Source organism: Tiliqua scincoides, chromosome 1, assembly GCF_035046505.1.
Source record: "Tiliqua scincoides isolate rTilSci1 chromosome 1, rTilSci1.hap2, whole genome shotgun sequence".
Classification (NCBI taxonomy): Eukaryota; Metazoa; Chordata; class Lepidosauria; order Squamata; family Scincidae; genus Tiliqua; species Tiliqua scincoides.
The window spans coordinates 110060192-110074376 of record NC_089821.1 but is presented as its reverse complement, the minus strand read 5'-3'; the positions used below and the strand labels follow the sequence as shown (position 1 = coordinate 110074376).

The 14185-nt window shown below is 39.1% G+C and overlaps 1 protein-coding gene across 1 annotated transcript in view; it reads left to right on the top strand.

Annotated features, from left to right (window-relative positions):
* The window catches only part of TTN (titin), a 322156-nt gene that overhangs the window by 182433 nt on the left and 125538 nt on the right, over positions 1-14185 (top strand). Inside the window, exons 154-162 of the mRNA XM_066621689.1 lie at positions 3039-3140; positions 6049-6123; positions 8665-8712; positions 9375-9455; positions 9749-9802; positions 11615-12010; positions 12443-12718; positions 13478-13753; positions 13892-14031. Of these exons, the coding sequence (XP_066477786.1) occupies positions 3039-3140; positions 6049-6123; positions 8665-8712; positions 9375-9455; positions 9749-9802; positions 11615-12010; positions 12443-12718; positions 13478-13753; positions 13892-14031 (1448 nt within the window). The remainder of the gene's footprint in view (positions 1-3038; positions 3141-6048; positions 6124-8664; positions 8713-9374; positions 9456-9748; positions 9803-11614; positions 12011-12442; positions 12719-13477; positions 13754-13891; positions 14032-14185) is intronic.

Sequence of the window (14185 nt, the reverse complement as noted above, 5' to 3'; positions counted from 1 at the left end):
CCAGAGCCCGCAGCACCACTCAAGAAACCAGAAGTTGTGCCTAAAAAACCCGAGCGCCCAGAACTTAAAGCAGCCTTCCGTCGTGAAGAAGAGAAAGAAGAAGAACGAGAAGTGCAAACTGTTTTTGGGATTAGAGAACGAAAACATGTTACTGTTCATCAGGAAGTAGAGGTCCTAGCTGCACCTGAGCGTGCTTCTGTTTTCGAAATGCCAGAAATCACTGATGAGTTTGACGTAGCTGAGATTGTGGGGCCAGAAGTGATCGTTCCACCTGAAGAACCTGAAGCTGTTGAAGAGCCTGAAACTATTGCCGTTGCCGAAGAACCTACCGCTGTGCCTGAAAAAACAGCTAAAGGTACATGGCATAATGTGTTCTACAAGAAAGAATTTGTCTCTTCTGTGATTGTATCTGTAGTTGGTTTTGCCGACTTTCTCTTGAGCTATTTAAAAATTAGTCTTGGAAAATTAAGTTGCATTCTATGTATATATTTGGGAAATGGTTGTGCACGCGGGTGGCATGTAGATAGAAAAAGTAAGGTTCTTTCTGATTCTGGAAAATAATATACTTATACTTGAAGGATGTGAATAGTCCAGTATTAATCACCCTACTAATACATCAAGAGTTTAATCCTGTACAGAAACAGAATCAGGAAGAATGCTTAATTTCAAGCTGAGTGAATCAATGTCTCATATCCTTTATGGGTTTTTTTTTCCCTGTCTTTTAATAAACCAACTAATATCTTTAAAGTGCCTGAGGTGCCCAAGAAAACTGTCCCAGAAAAGAAAGTACCAGTTCCTGTGCCTAAAAAACTCAAGCCACCGCCAACCAAAGGTACATGTCAACCTGGAGATACATGCTTAAAGAAGAAACATTCTTTGTTCTTTCTTAAAATATCTTAAACTACTCTTCTGAATTGTCTGTTCTGCAGTTCTGTGCTGCCTGAAACCCAGCCATTTTGTAATCTAAAATGTGTATGTGCATATGTCTGTGTGTATCTTTCGATGTCTGTAGCATTAATCTTGTTTTTGACATATCTTTAATGAGCCATTGCCCTTCTTGGTGTATGGCATCTTTTACTTCAATAATTCTCAACATAAAAATGAAAATATTATCTTTCAAGTGGTGGAGGAGCCTAAGAAAGCTGTTCCAGAAAAGAAAAAACCTGTTGTTCCACCTAAAAAACCAGAAGCACCACCTATGAAAGGTACTATGACATCAAGAATTCAGCTATGAAATGCTGAAAGTAATTGTTCTTGGTTTTTTAGCTTAGTTTCTCTGTGTTGATTGTATTGTTGTGTTTGTAAATTTTACTAATTTGTGTCAATTGTACACTACTAAGCATATCTATGTGGGGTGGTGGGGAAAGAGAAAAGAAATATATTCGTGTTGATGTCTCAAAGATAACATTACTGTCTTTGACGTCTCAGTCTCCATGTTTTTCTGTCATATGCATCACTGATATCCATGAAAGTAAAACAAATTAAAATCTCTTGAAGTGCCTGAAGTTCCTAAGAAAGCCGAGCCGGAAGACAAAGTACCTTTTGCTGTGCCTAAAGAGCCAGAGCTGCTGCCAGCTGAAGGTATATATGCCCATTTTAATAACAAGCTGATTCTTCTCCACACTGTAATTTCTACAGATTTTTGTATGGAATTTTAGGTGATTGTGCATGTAAATGGACCGTGCACTCTGTCCTTTTTTTAATGGGATATTTTTGTTTGTCAGACCCAACTAACAACTTGTCTGTATCATGTATTCTTCAAGCAATCGTGTATTTTTCAAGCTACATTTAATGACCATAAGCAATTCTAAACAGAAGGGGAGAACACCTCTTTTTTTAGAATATTGTGAACATATTTAGAAAATGTTTATAAAAAATATTCTATTATTCTGAACTTTTGCTTTACAAAAGAGAAGTTCTCTGGCTGTCAAACAGCCCAAACTTCTTTTAAAAGCCAAATTTGCCTCATACACATCAATTCACTGTCAATATGCCGGCAATCTTTTTTTTTTTTTTTTAAATACATGTAAGCAGAATCCAGAGAAAATGAAGCATTTAAGTCCTGATGAGCTGGAAGCCTCCTCAAACAAGCCCCAGTAACTTGCTGGGGCCAGATGCATTTGCTGCCCATGCATCCAGCCTCAGGGCTCATACATGCATAATTACTAATGTACACAGAAACATTAATGTCCTTGTCTGTGAATTAGTATGCTAATATAATGTCCAAGCTGTTTATTCTAATATTCTTTCCATTCAGTCATTTTAATATCTTAATAATCTTCTTGCCAGTCAGTCTTTTAAATGGCAATCTTATACTAATCTTATCTTATACTAATCAATATTCTTTAAAGAGCCAGAAGTTACAGAAGAAATTGAACCCGAAGAACCAATACCCACTCCTATTCCAGAAAAAGAAGAGGGTATTCCAACAGAAGAAGGTATACACCCTTCTTAGCAGAAGAAAGTGCATATTTTCTTTTTTCACCATCTTATCTTATACTAATCAATATTCTTTAAAGAGCCAGAAGTTACAGAAGAAATTGAACCTGAAGAACCAATACCCACTCCTATTCCAGAAAAAGAAGAGGGTATTCCAACAGAAGAAGGTATACACCCTTCTTAGCAGAAGAAAGTGCATATTTTCTTTTTTCACCATTGTCATCTTGCTGTGTAGAAATGAAGTGTGCTTGTTGAGAGCATGTGTACATTTCAGTATTTTTTTTTTTAAAGTTGTGTGTATTTATTTTCATTTTTGTTTGTGTTGTCATTGTGTCGGACAACAACATTGTGTTATCATTTGTGTTGGACAACCAGATTATCTTTGACCATAAAAACACTTATCTATAGGACCTTTTCCCATTTAGGTTAACTAGACGTTCACTAATCACTTTTAGAACCAGTTTCTTACTTTCACGCTTATGTAACTGGGAGTTCTGCTAATGGTGTTGACAGAAGCAATTTCATTTCTTTGGTACGTTAGATATTTTCATCTTATAGTGATTAAATTTACACTGAATCTACCACAATATCATTTAAAGAACCAGAACCAGAACCAGAAAAGAAGATACCTGAAAAACCCAAACCTCGTGTACCTTTCCCACCAAAAGAGGAAGTTAAGGTGGAAAAAGTTCAACTTAAAGGTATCACAAGCAACCCAAAATAGTATTAACATATTTACTTAAAGCCCCTGTTAAATAACTAATATATATTTACACATAATAGTGTTTTTTTTCTTGGCAGTACAGTGTTTAATTTATTAATGTTAGTCTAACAGTGTTGTTTGAATGGTTTTGGGTCTAATGTTCTTACTCACTGTTGGTTAATCTACTGGGAATATTCAACAAAGCCTTGTTCTGTTGTTTTGCATATTTTCATCTTTAAACAGTTTTACAATTTTCAGACTTTTCTATGTTCCCTTATAGTTATACGTAGGGTTAACAGTCTAAAAAGTCAATTTGAGTGCGCTTCAGAGCTCGTGCATGCCCAGCAGGATTTAGTTCATCAGATCACCATGCCACATTACAAACTGCTCTTGAAACCATCCACAATTTCAGAAGCTGCTTGGCATGTGGCACTGATGGCTTTTTGAGATTCACAATCCATAAACTGACTCAGTGTTTGAAATGGTTTTATAACTGGATGGTAATCAAAGTTCTTTGAATGAGCATGTGGCAGAAGTACAGCATGTGCCATAAGTCCCAGTCCGCTACTGTAAGTGCTGCAGTGATGCTGTGAAAAGCGTGCTGCTGCTGTGTGTTTTGGGGCCACTGGTGCAAATGGCTGGTGGCCCCATGTGTGCCCAGCATCAGCTTCTGAACACTGTGCTAAAGCGAATAAGGTGGCGGAGGGACACTTTGAGGGCAGGAGGGGAAGAACTGAAGCCAGGCAGGCAGGGCATTATCAAGGGGGAGTGTGGGGGTGAATCCAGTGGCAGCAGCACATGCCAGGATTCCATCCCCCTTTTCCTGGTCTGACACATCCCATCTGTCTTCTTGGACTTAGGCCAATAAAATATCTGGTGTAGATCTGAGGAGAGCCATCAATGGCCAACAAAAAATATTGCCTCTCCCAGGCCACCTGGTTGCCCCACCATTACATGCAGCGCATGCTCCGGCAGTGCAACTGCAAAGCAGAAAATGATGAATGTAGGATTTGGCCTCTAAATTAGCAGGTTATCAGAATTAACAACTATACACAGCACTGATTTCCATTTTGTTTTCAAGATTCTGGAATTCTGAAACTTGATCTTATCTGACTTTTTTGTGACACTTTCTCCTAATCTCAAAGGGACACATGGGGGGGGGGAAAGTTAAATATTGTTCAGTTCTTGCATTTGTGATTTTTAAGTTATGGTCTCAACCTTTAAGAATTACATTTGACTTCTAGTAGATGATATTATTCTACCCCTCCCAGATAAATGTGAGATCTGTGTTATGAAGGGTTCAGATAATTTATTTTCAGGATAGCTCAATAAAGCCCACCCTACAATTTCTGAACACTTTCTTCTGCAGCTTACTGCTTGCTATTTTCTAGTAAATACAGATCTATTTACAGATCTACAGATACAGATCTTAAACTTTAGTCTTCCAGAGTTTTTCTTGCAGTCCAAGAGGGTTGTGTTTTTTTTGCTTATGTTATTTTCACTGTGTGAGGCTCATATAAAAATAAAATATATAATATTTAAAATATATAAAAATATTATCCTCATTAAACCTTAGGCGGCAAGGAGAAACATTGTTCTTAGAAAGCTATCAAGGTTCCAATAAAAGAGAAAAAGGGAAGCAAATTGTGTTAAAATATTCTAGAACAGGGAGGCAATGCCAGGCCTTCAGACTATATGAACTGCCAAGAAGGTTTTTCTTGCCCAGGCAGCCATATGTGGTGATATGCTCACACACTGATAATTTAAGAGAAATTAAATAAGAGCATTTCTGAGAGGAAAATTGTGGTAGCCAGACACAACCCACAGGACTTAAATTGCCTACAAATGTTTCAAGAAGACATATCTCAAATAGCCACCTTAAAGGCATACAGGTGGGGTATCCATATTCACAAATTGTATTTTGCATTGAGAGGAACTTTGCCCCACCTGAGCCCTCTGGAGATTATTGGAGATCTGTGGAGCAGAGACTGCAGGTAAACCGCAGCACAGCTCCGGTCACCTCTGGAGGGCTTAAAGGGGCAAAAACTGTGTATTTCATTATCCACAATTTTCAGTATCCATGGGGGTGGGGGTCCAAGAACAAATCCCCCGTGGATAACGAGGTCCTACCTGTATAGCCATTTTGGAGGGCTTTTCATTGGGAAAATGGCAGAGAGGGAAAGTTAATTTTCCTCATCTCATGTGACTTTCCTATGTTGAATTGGGGCCCTTCAGGCTGTTTGGGGGTTTGAAAGGACCTTCTTCATTTCCTACTTTAAGCTCATCTGTTAATGATAAATTTAAGCTAATTGTGGTTGGTCCTCTCTTTAGAAAGCACTAGATTATAGTTCTTGGAATTTTATTTTTACCAGATGATTGGTAAAAAATAATTTACTAGATTACTAAATTTTTAAATTTAGTTTTTAGATTACTTAATTTAGATTGCTATATTTAAAAATTTAGATTACTAGATTTTTCTTTCCTTGTGGGTACTTACTTTTGTTCTGTGTTTGACTTGTTTCATTTTGTTTTTATGGAAGCACACTTTCATTTCAGATTGGGTGTCCTCTGGTTGTTGAGCATGAAAGTAATATCATTTTTTTTTAAAGAGCAAAATTTAGAAATGAAATTCTTACAAAAATTGATTTTGATGTTGTATGAAAATTTTTTTTTGAAAAAAATAATTTGGGAAACAGAGGAACCCAAATTAAGAAAATTGTTACTTTTTCATGTCTTATGGTGTTTGATCTCATAAGAGATTTCTCTGAAGCAAAATTTATAATTATCTTCTGGTTGTCAATCTTTGAAGCTTTATTGAACATCAAACATCTAATATATGTATATTGATAGTTTTTAGATGGCTATTATTATTGGTGGGCTTATTCTGAAATTAATGTTATTTTAAGCACCTGGATTGAAACCACGGAAACAAATTCCTGAAGCCGCCCCACCACCTAAGGAAGAAGTTGTTCTGAAAAAAGGTATCGTTATTTAGGCATGTTATTTTATTTTTAAACCATATGAACCCAGTGCCATAATATTCCAAACTTAATGCTATCCTAACACCACACTGTGAAATTATACTAAAACCAACTAAAGGCCCAATCCTATGTTGCTCACCTGCCCTGCAGTACAGCAGCACCAGAATGGCCACTGCTGGATCCTGTGGGGCAGGAGAAGCTGCTGGAGATCTCCTCCGGGTAAGGGAACATTGGTTTCCTTACCCCATGTAGACCTCTATGGGAAATTGCTGGTTCAGATTTGAGTAGCCGGTGTCAGGCTTTCAAGCAAGGGGGTGGAGGATAAGATCTAGTGGCAGCCTCTGCCAACATCTCTGTGCCCCTCCCATGTCTGATCTGCCCTCTGGCCTGCCCTCCTTCCACCCAGTTTTGCCCCCTCCCCACCTTCCCCCACCCTCCCCCCAAACAGAAATGCCTTCTCACCACTTGCTGGAACACTTACTGTTGAGCACCAGTGCCAAGTGGTGTGAACCTCTCTGCCAGTGCTTCTCCCCTCCCAGATGCCGCATTGTATCTTACAGCAGGCATGTTTGTGATAGCCATTGACTGGGCTGCATGCATGCAAACTGTGCAGCCCAGGTGATAGATTGGGCTTTCTGTCAACCTTTTCATGAATCCCTTGTATCGCATCTCTTAAAAAACATACAGCATAAAGCAACTTATTTAAAAAAAACAAAAACCAGCAGCCTGGCTGTAGTTATGCTAGTACTATTCAAAATTACAGAGAAATGGAAATGGAAGTTTGAGTCTCCAAGTTATTCCTAATGTCAGAAGATGCAGTCAACATTACTTGTGCTATGGGGGTATATAATAATAAATATTTTGAATTCATCCCACATTCAAAGGGGAATTCTTTGTGGAAATCCATATAGATTACCAGGTCATGCTGATTTTTTGTGACAACCAGTTCATCAACTTGACAAAAAGAGATTTTATCCAAATACATTTGTTATAAAGCATTTTTGTTTTTTGTTATAAATCATAATCAAGGCTATGTAATTCAAACCAAATACAGTTATGTCATTTGTGCAGATGTTATGTGGATACTTTTATTACTTTTGCCGATGTAATTTAAATAGCAATTTCTTATTAGTAAATTCATTCATCGTTTCATCAAGTTGCTCTTGAAGTAAAAATTCTTTCTCTTTCGAAGTCCTAAGACCAGCTAAGAAGCCTGAGGAGGAAGAAGTTAAACCAGAGAAAGAGCCTAAAGTTCCACCTAAGCCTCTTGAAAAGATTAAGAAGCCTGAAGGTACAAGTCAAAATCAGTTTGCTATAATATTGAAGAAGATTCTGTGTAAAGCCCCAGTTTTAAAAAATACTTTCCAGGTTTCAGGATCTGAAACACAGTATATGATCAGAATTGTGAAGCAGCCATCAGGTCAATAGTATGTAATTCAAAGCCTTATCCAAATATTTGGAATATTTTAAATCTCTAAAATTCAGTCTAAATTTAACAACTTCCATCTTCCTCCCACCTCCCCCACATGTGCTCTTAGTCTCGGAGTCATCACGTGATATGGAAGAAACCTTGTAGAAAGTTATATGTTACTCATATTCTGTACATCCTTGACCTTCTCTGTCTTCACATTTATCTTGTGTTGAAATAGATGCATGTCAACTCATCATCTTTGCTACAAATTCTGATCTTGACGAAGTATAAACTCTTGTTTAAACGAACAAAAAGTTACCCTCAGTACAATTTTTCCTCATTAAAATTTATAAACGTGTCCAGGAAGTCAAAGTATTTCAAATCAGTCTCTACAATAAACTAATATTTTTTAAGTGCCGGAGGTTGAAAAGAAGAAAACTGAAATCTTACCAGTGAAGAAAAGGGAGGAAAAAGAAAAACCTGTGCCAGAGGCAAAGAAAGGTACAAATATCTGATGCTGTCGTCTTTGCTGCAGTAACTAAAACTGCATTTGTAATAGTGCAGGTACTGTGGCTGTGCTGTAATAGTGTAATAGGCTGTAATAGTGCTGTGGCTTTGCTACTTCTTCCTGGACCAAACAGTTAACCCCCCCCCCCCCGCTCTCCAGTGTGTGTGTGTTTGTGTGAGTGTGTGTTTTTAAATGATTTTACTTGTTATACCGTGTGCATTTATTGTGGAACTTTGTGAGCCCCTTTGGGCATTTGCTTTGGCATGGGAAAGGTGGGATATAATAATAATAATCTGCTCTTGAATATTGATCTGCAAACTAAACTAATCTTTAGCATAAACCAGCCAAAATACTACCATCTTTGCAGTCTTCTGGTTACCGTGTCTTTCTTCAGTCTTTCATCATTTCTTCTTCATTAGTCTCTTGGCTTCATACATTTCGAGGTGTGTTCTCTGATGTCGTTTACAAATGCTTTCTTTTATGGTAAAAAATTAAAATGAAAGTGTCTTCTGTTGGCTGTGCTGTGATGCCGGTTGCTCTGACAGTGTTTATCCTTCTTGTTGGAAACTGCAATACTCAGCTTCCATTGTCATTAACCTATTCATTATTTTTGTGTTTCAAGTGCCAGAACCTAAACCAGCAGCAATTCCTGAACCAAAGCCTGCTACAGGTAGGAAATCTTTAATAAGCAAGTAGACATGTTTCCTCTTCATCTTACTCTTCATCTCAAATATTTGTATCAGCATACGAATGATGTATCAGCATCATTGTTATGATGTTAGCATAAAGTCAGTGTAACGTAATGGAGACACTAAACTTGTGTAAACTCTATCATATGACCTTTTGGACAGGTGTAGCCCTTCTTTATCAGGTTGCAAGTTTGTTAATTAAAGATGCATTGAACCAGTGGTGGACCTCCCCAACCCCACACCCCAGGGCAAAGGTCTGTGATGGCACCCCCCGTGGGCTGCTGCTGCCCCCACACAAAAATCTGCCCCCCCCCACTGACCTGACGCTCACTGAGCCTTGTGCGACCACAGGCTGCATTGGGAAAGCTTCCTGCGGCTCGCAGAAGAACGGAAACACCATTTCCGACCCTGTCAGGAGACTCAGAGAGACTTCCGCAGGTCCTAAAGTCTCATTCCTGGGTCATTTGCCCCATCATACATAATAGGAGGTGCACCACTGCATTGAACTATATTCTGGCTAATGGCACTTCAAGTCCAATTATTTTATGATTCAAATGAATAGTAAATGTGTATGAAATACCATTCGTTAACTAATTTGATCAGTTACTAGATAAACAGAAACAAAAATTAATTCTTTCCACAGCTCTAAAATCTCCTACGCCACCTGCAGAACCAGCTCCTGAGGCTGCTCCTTTGACAACTCCAGTGGTTGGGAAGAAAGCAGGTATGAATATTGACTCTGCAATACATTTGATTTACTGTACTACAAATGAACCCAGGGACAGAGAATGGCATCTACAGGACAAGCGTCTAACTCACAAGATATGGAAGCCAAAGATTTAAAATGCTGACCCTGAAATTTCCATCCGTGTGATATGCATATGCACAACTTCTCAGATATAAAAATCACACAGAAAGATGCAACACTTGAAACAAATATAGTTTTAAAATTACATACATTTAGCTTGACTAGCTTAACGTCATACCTGCTAATACTGTTGCTGTTTTTAATGTCAGAGCCCAAAGCTGCACCAAAGGAGGAAGCTGCAAAGGGTAAAAGTCCTATTAAAGGTAAGAAACAGAAGATGCATGTTTAAATTGCTAATAGTTCTAATCAGCAAGCCCAGCTTTTATGCTGTGAACTACTAAACACCTGACCTTTCAAAATCAATTTGCTAGCCATGTGACTTTCTGAGTTGCAAAGACCAAAATAAGGTCGATATGATCTCTCTTCCATCCCTGGCAACATTTTCACAAGTAATAGCTCATCTTCTTTCAAAGTACATATGTTTATGAAATCATTTTCAAAAAGTGTAAAGGGTACTTAAAAATGGTAGAAAAAAATGAACGTTGCTTGCTGTAGCATGCCTAAATAACAGGATCGCATCTGGAATTGGGAATATTAACATCTATTTTTAAAAACTGCATTTTCTACTCATAATTCTGTGTAAGGAGGATTTTTTTTCCTTGCTGTGAACAAATGTTGCAGTTAAATGAATAAAAGGGGAAGGAAGGCTATGAACAACTTCAGGTCTTTCCTTTTTCTCACTTTCCCACCTATCAGTTAACCCAGTGCTTCTTCTGGAGCAATACGTTGTTCCGTAGAATTCACTGGGAGAGACTTACTGAAGCTCTGTTTGTAAGTATAGTCCTGTCCTACTTTCTGTTTCTCAAACCTGTTAGAGTTGTGACAGAATGTCTGGAGTGTGGTACAGACTGTAGGGAGCTGTCTTTTAGATAAGAGGATAGGTTCTTCTAGGTGGGGAGGCGTGAACTTGGGTGCTGCCTGCAACCACTGCCTCTGCTATGTTCCTAGCACAGGTTCCTCAAACCCCAAAGTGCGAGACTTCCAGTTTTATTTAAAGGGGCCTCATGAATGAAGGAGTGATATAAATAAATAAATATCCCTGTAAATGAAACCAGAAATCTTGGACTTCTGCATTTGAGGAAACCATGCAAGGAGCACTGTATGGAGGTGGATGATCTGTTTTTCATGTACTTGAGCAAGAAGCAGATCAATGCAGCTTGCTTCCAATGTGGGCTGGAAGGAAGTGGCAGCAGATTGGGTGAACAGTACCCTAAATCTCACACCCTCATGCTCCCCTTGCGACCCACTATTAATGCACTACAACTTCAGTTGCCTCATATTTGAGTTGTCTCTGGTTTTAGGCACCCAGCAAAATTTAATGGGTATTTCCTACCCATGGTGCCCATAAACATAAGAACTGCATGAATTCTCTGCTTAGTATACTTGCTTGCTTGGTTTGTGTTTCTCAAATTGCATCCCTGTTGATTTCTGTCAAACTGGCAACTAACTGCCAGTTTCCTAATCCCACTTCAGTCTACATCAGGGGTGCCCAAACCCCAGCCCTGGGGCCACTTGCGGCCCTTGAGGCCTCTCAATGTAGCCCTCAGGGAGCCCCCAGTCTCCAATGAGCCTCTGGCCCTCCGGAGATTTGTTGGAGCCCACACTGGCCCAACACAACTGCTCTCAGCGTGAGGGCGACTGTTTGACCTCTCGCATGAGCTGTGGGATGAGGGCTCCCTCCACTGCTTGTTGTTTCATGTCTGTGATGCAGTAGCGGCAGCAAAGGAAAGGCCAGCCTTGCTTTGTGCAAGGCCTTTTATAGGCCTTGAGCTATTGCAAGACCTTCATTCATATAAGTTCATCTTTAATATATTCATTTATGTAAACTTATGTAAATTTATTCAAATTTTAAATGTAAATTAATTCTTTTTTTCCCCGGCCCCCGACACAGTGTCAGAGAGATGCTGTGGCCCTCCTGCCAAAAACTTTGGACACCCCTGGTCTACAAAAAAGCATGAATGCAAACAAAATTCATACAGAGATCAACTTTATACTTTTTTATATCTATCTTGTAGCCAAAAAGACACCTTCACCTGCGGATGCAGAAAGGAGAAAGTTACGGCCAGGAAGTGGTGGAGAGAAACCTCCTGATGAGCCTCCTTTCACTTACCAACTTAAAGCAGTGCCACTCAAGTTTGTTAAAGAAATTAAGGACATAGTGCTGACAGAAGCTGAGTCCATAGGCTCTTCTGCTATCTTTGAATGTCTCATTTCTCCCTCCACGGCTATCACCACTTGGATGAAAGATGGCAGCAATATCCGCGAGAGCCCTAAGCATAGGTTTATCGCTGATGGGAAAGACAGGAAGCTCCATATTATTGATGTCCAGCTTTCAGATGCTGGCGAGTACACTTGTGTACTGAAACTGGGAAACAAAGAAAAGACATCAACAGCAAAACTTATTGTTGAAGGTATTCATGGCACTTCTAAATATGTTCTTATTCATCTATGTTTTAAATATAGTGCATCTCATTTATGCCATAGGTTTCCATTTTCTTTATTTGTTAGAGTTAATGTGCATTTCTTAACATTTTTTTGGTAGCTTTGTAGTTTAAATTGTATATACTTACCTCCAAACAGCAAATTTATCCTGCGTCTTTGGATGTGTACGCAGACATTCTTGGCCTAGGTTAGGATTTCTTTATGGTATTTATGCTCAAAATCTGCTTCCTCTGTTGAAATGAATGGGATGCTTCTCATGCTCACAAAAATGATGTGCATATTCGAGCACAAATCCATCTCTGTTGTGGGGTGACCATTTTTATGTGCCTTAAAATTTTGTGCTGTATTTAATGCAAATGAGATAATCTGCAACAATATACCGGTTTTCTTCTCTTCACCAGAAATACCCGTGCGGTTTGTGAAGACTCTTGAAGAAGAAGTTACTGTGATCAAAGGGCAACCATTTTATCTAAGTTGTGAGCTGAACAAAGAGAGAGATGTGGTCTGGCGAAAGGATGGGGAAATTGTTAAAGACAAACCGGGCAAATTTATTCTGAGTATTATTGGTCTGCAGCGTTCCATCACTATAATGGATACTGACGACACTGATGCTGGAACATACACTGTGACTGTTGAAAATACTGAACTTAGCTGTCAGTCTTGCGTTAAAGTGGTTGGTAAGTGACATTCTTCTCAAAATTGCTAGAATGTTCTGCCAGTGTTAATGAGTGGAAGTAGCAGAACACACTCTGACAGCGCACAGAGGTGTGCGCTGCCGGAGTTCCAGTGGGAAGGCTGCTCCTGAACAAAGTGGTTTGTGAAAGAAATGGGTGGATAGGGAACCACTACCCCCACATCACAACTCCCCATTGTCCCCATTGACCTGTTTCCCAGCCCTGACAGTTAGCCCTGATTCTGCCACACCATGCCAACCCTGTGTTGTAACTGATCTGACCAGAGAAATACCACTCCAGGGACCCAGTTCTGGATAGTTGTAAGGTCCGTACTTGCCTTATGCCTGAACAACAATCCTGATCTCTGGCAAAAGTCATTTGGTTCAATCCTATCCAACTTTCCAGTGTCAATGTAGCCCTGAGGTAAGGGAACAAATGTTCCCTTACTTTGAGGAGGCCTTCATGACTGCCTCCCCATCACAGCATTCAGTGCATACCCTGTTGGCACAGTTGCATCAGCACTGGAAAGTTGGATAGATTTGGGCCTTAGATTAAACCGTAAAGAATAGAAAAAGATGAGAGAATGGGGATGGCAAAATATGAGGCAAGATGTGGCAGCAATGGAGTTTTCTGATAAATAAAAAAAGCACACACACCAGAGAAAGATCGCTTGTTATTCACCTTTATGATCACTGTACAAATGCTAACAATTATTAGAATTTTTATGTCTAATAAAAACAATTATTGTATTTTGTCATGCAGAAATGATAAAAGATTGGCTAGTGAAGCCCATCAGAGACCAGCATGTGAAACCAAAGGGTACCGCTACCTTTGCCTGTGACATTGTTAAGGATACACCAAATGTTAAATGGTACAAAGGTGATGAGGAGATTCCTCTTGAACCAAATGACAAAACAGAAATTATAAAAGATGGCCATCATCTCTTCCTTAAAGTGAAGAATGCCAAGCCTGAAGATATTGGAGAATATTCAGTGGAAGTTGAAGGTCGAAGATATTCAGCTAAACTGACACTTGGTGGTAAGTCGTGTATTCTGTTAAGCTAACACATTACTGGTGGTTTCACCGCACATAGTAAAACTGAGCACTGAAACTGGTGAGACTGGGGGTGTTTTGCATTGACTGCCTATATATTATTCCTTCATTTTTGAATACCAGAGCGTGAAGCTGAACTACTTAAGCCACTTGAAGATGTTACCGTTTATGAGAAAGAAAGTGCGAGCTTTGATACAGAGATTTCTGAAGAAGATATCGCCGGGGAATGGAAATTGAAAGGAGAAGTACTCAGACCTTCACCTGTAAGCATCTGTCTTAAAAACTTAAGAGTATGGTACATTTTTTTAAATAAAGTTGGTCAATATAACAATGGGATAACAAGACTATAACATTGTTGAGTTTTATAGTTATTATGTAATTCTCAATTCAGTTTTATTGGGAGATTTAAAAACTCTC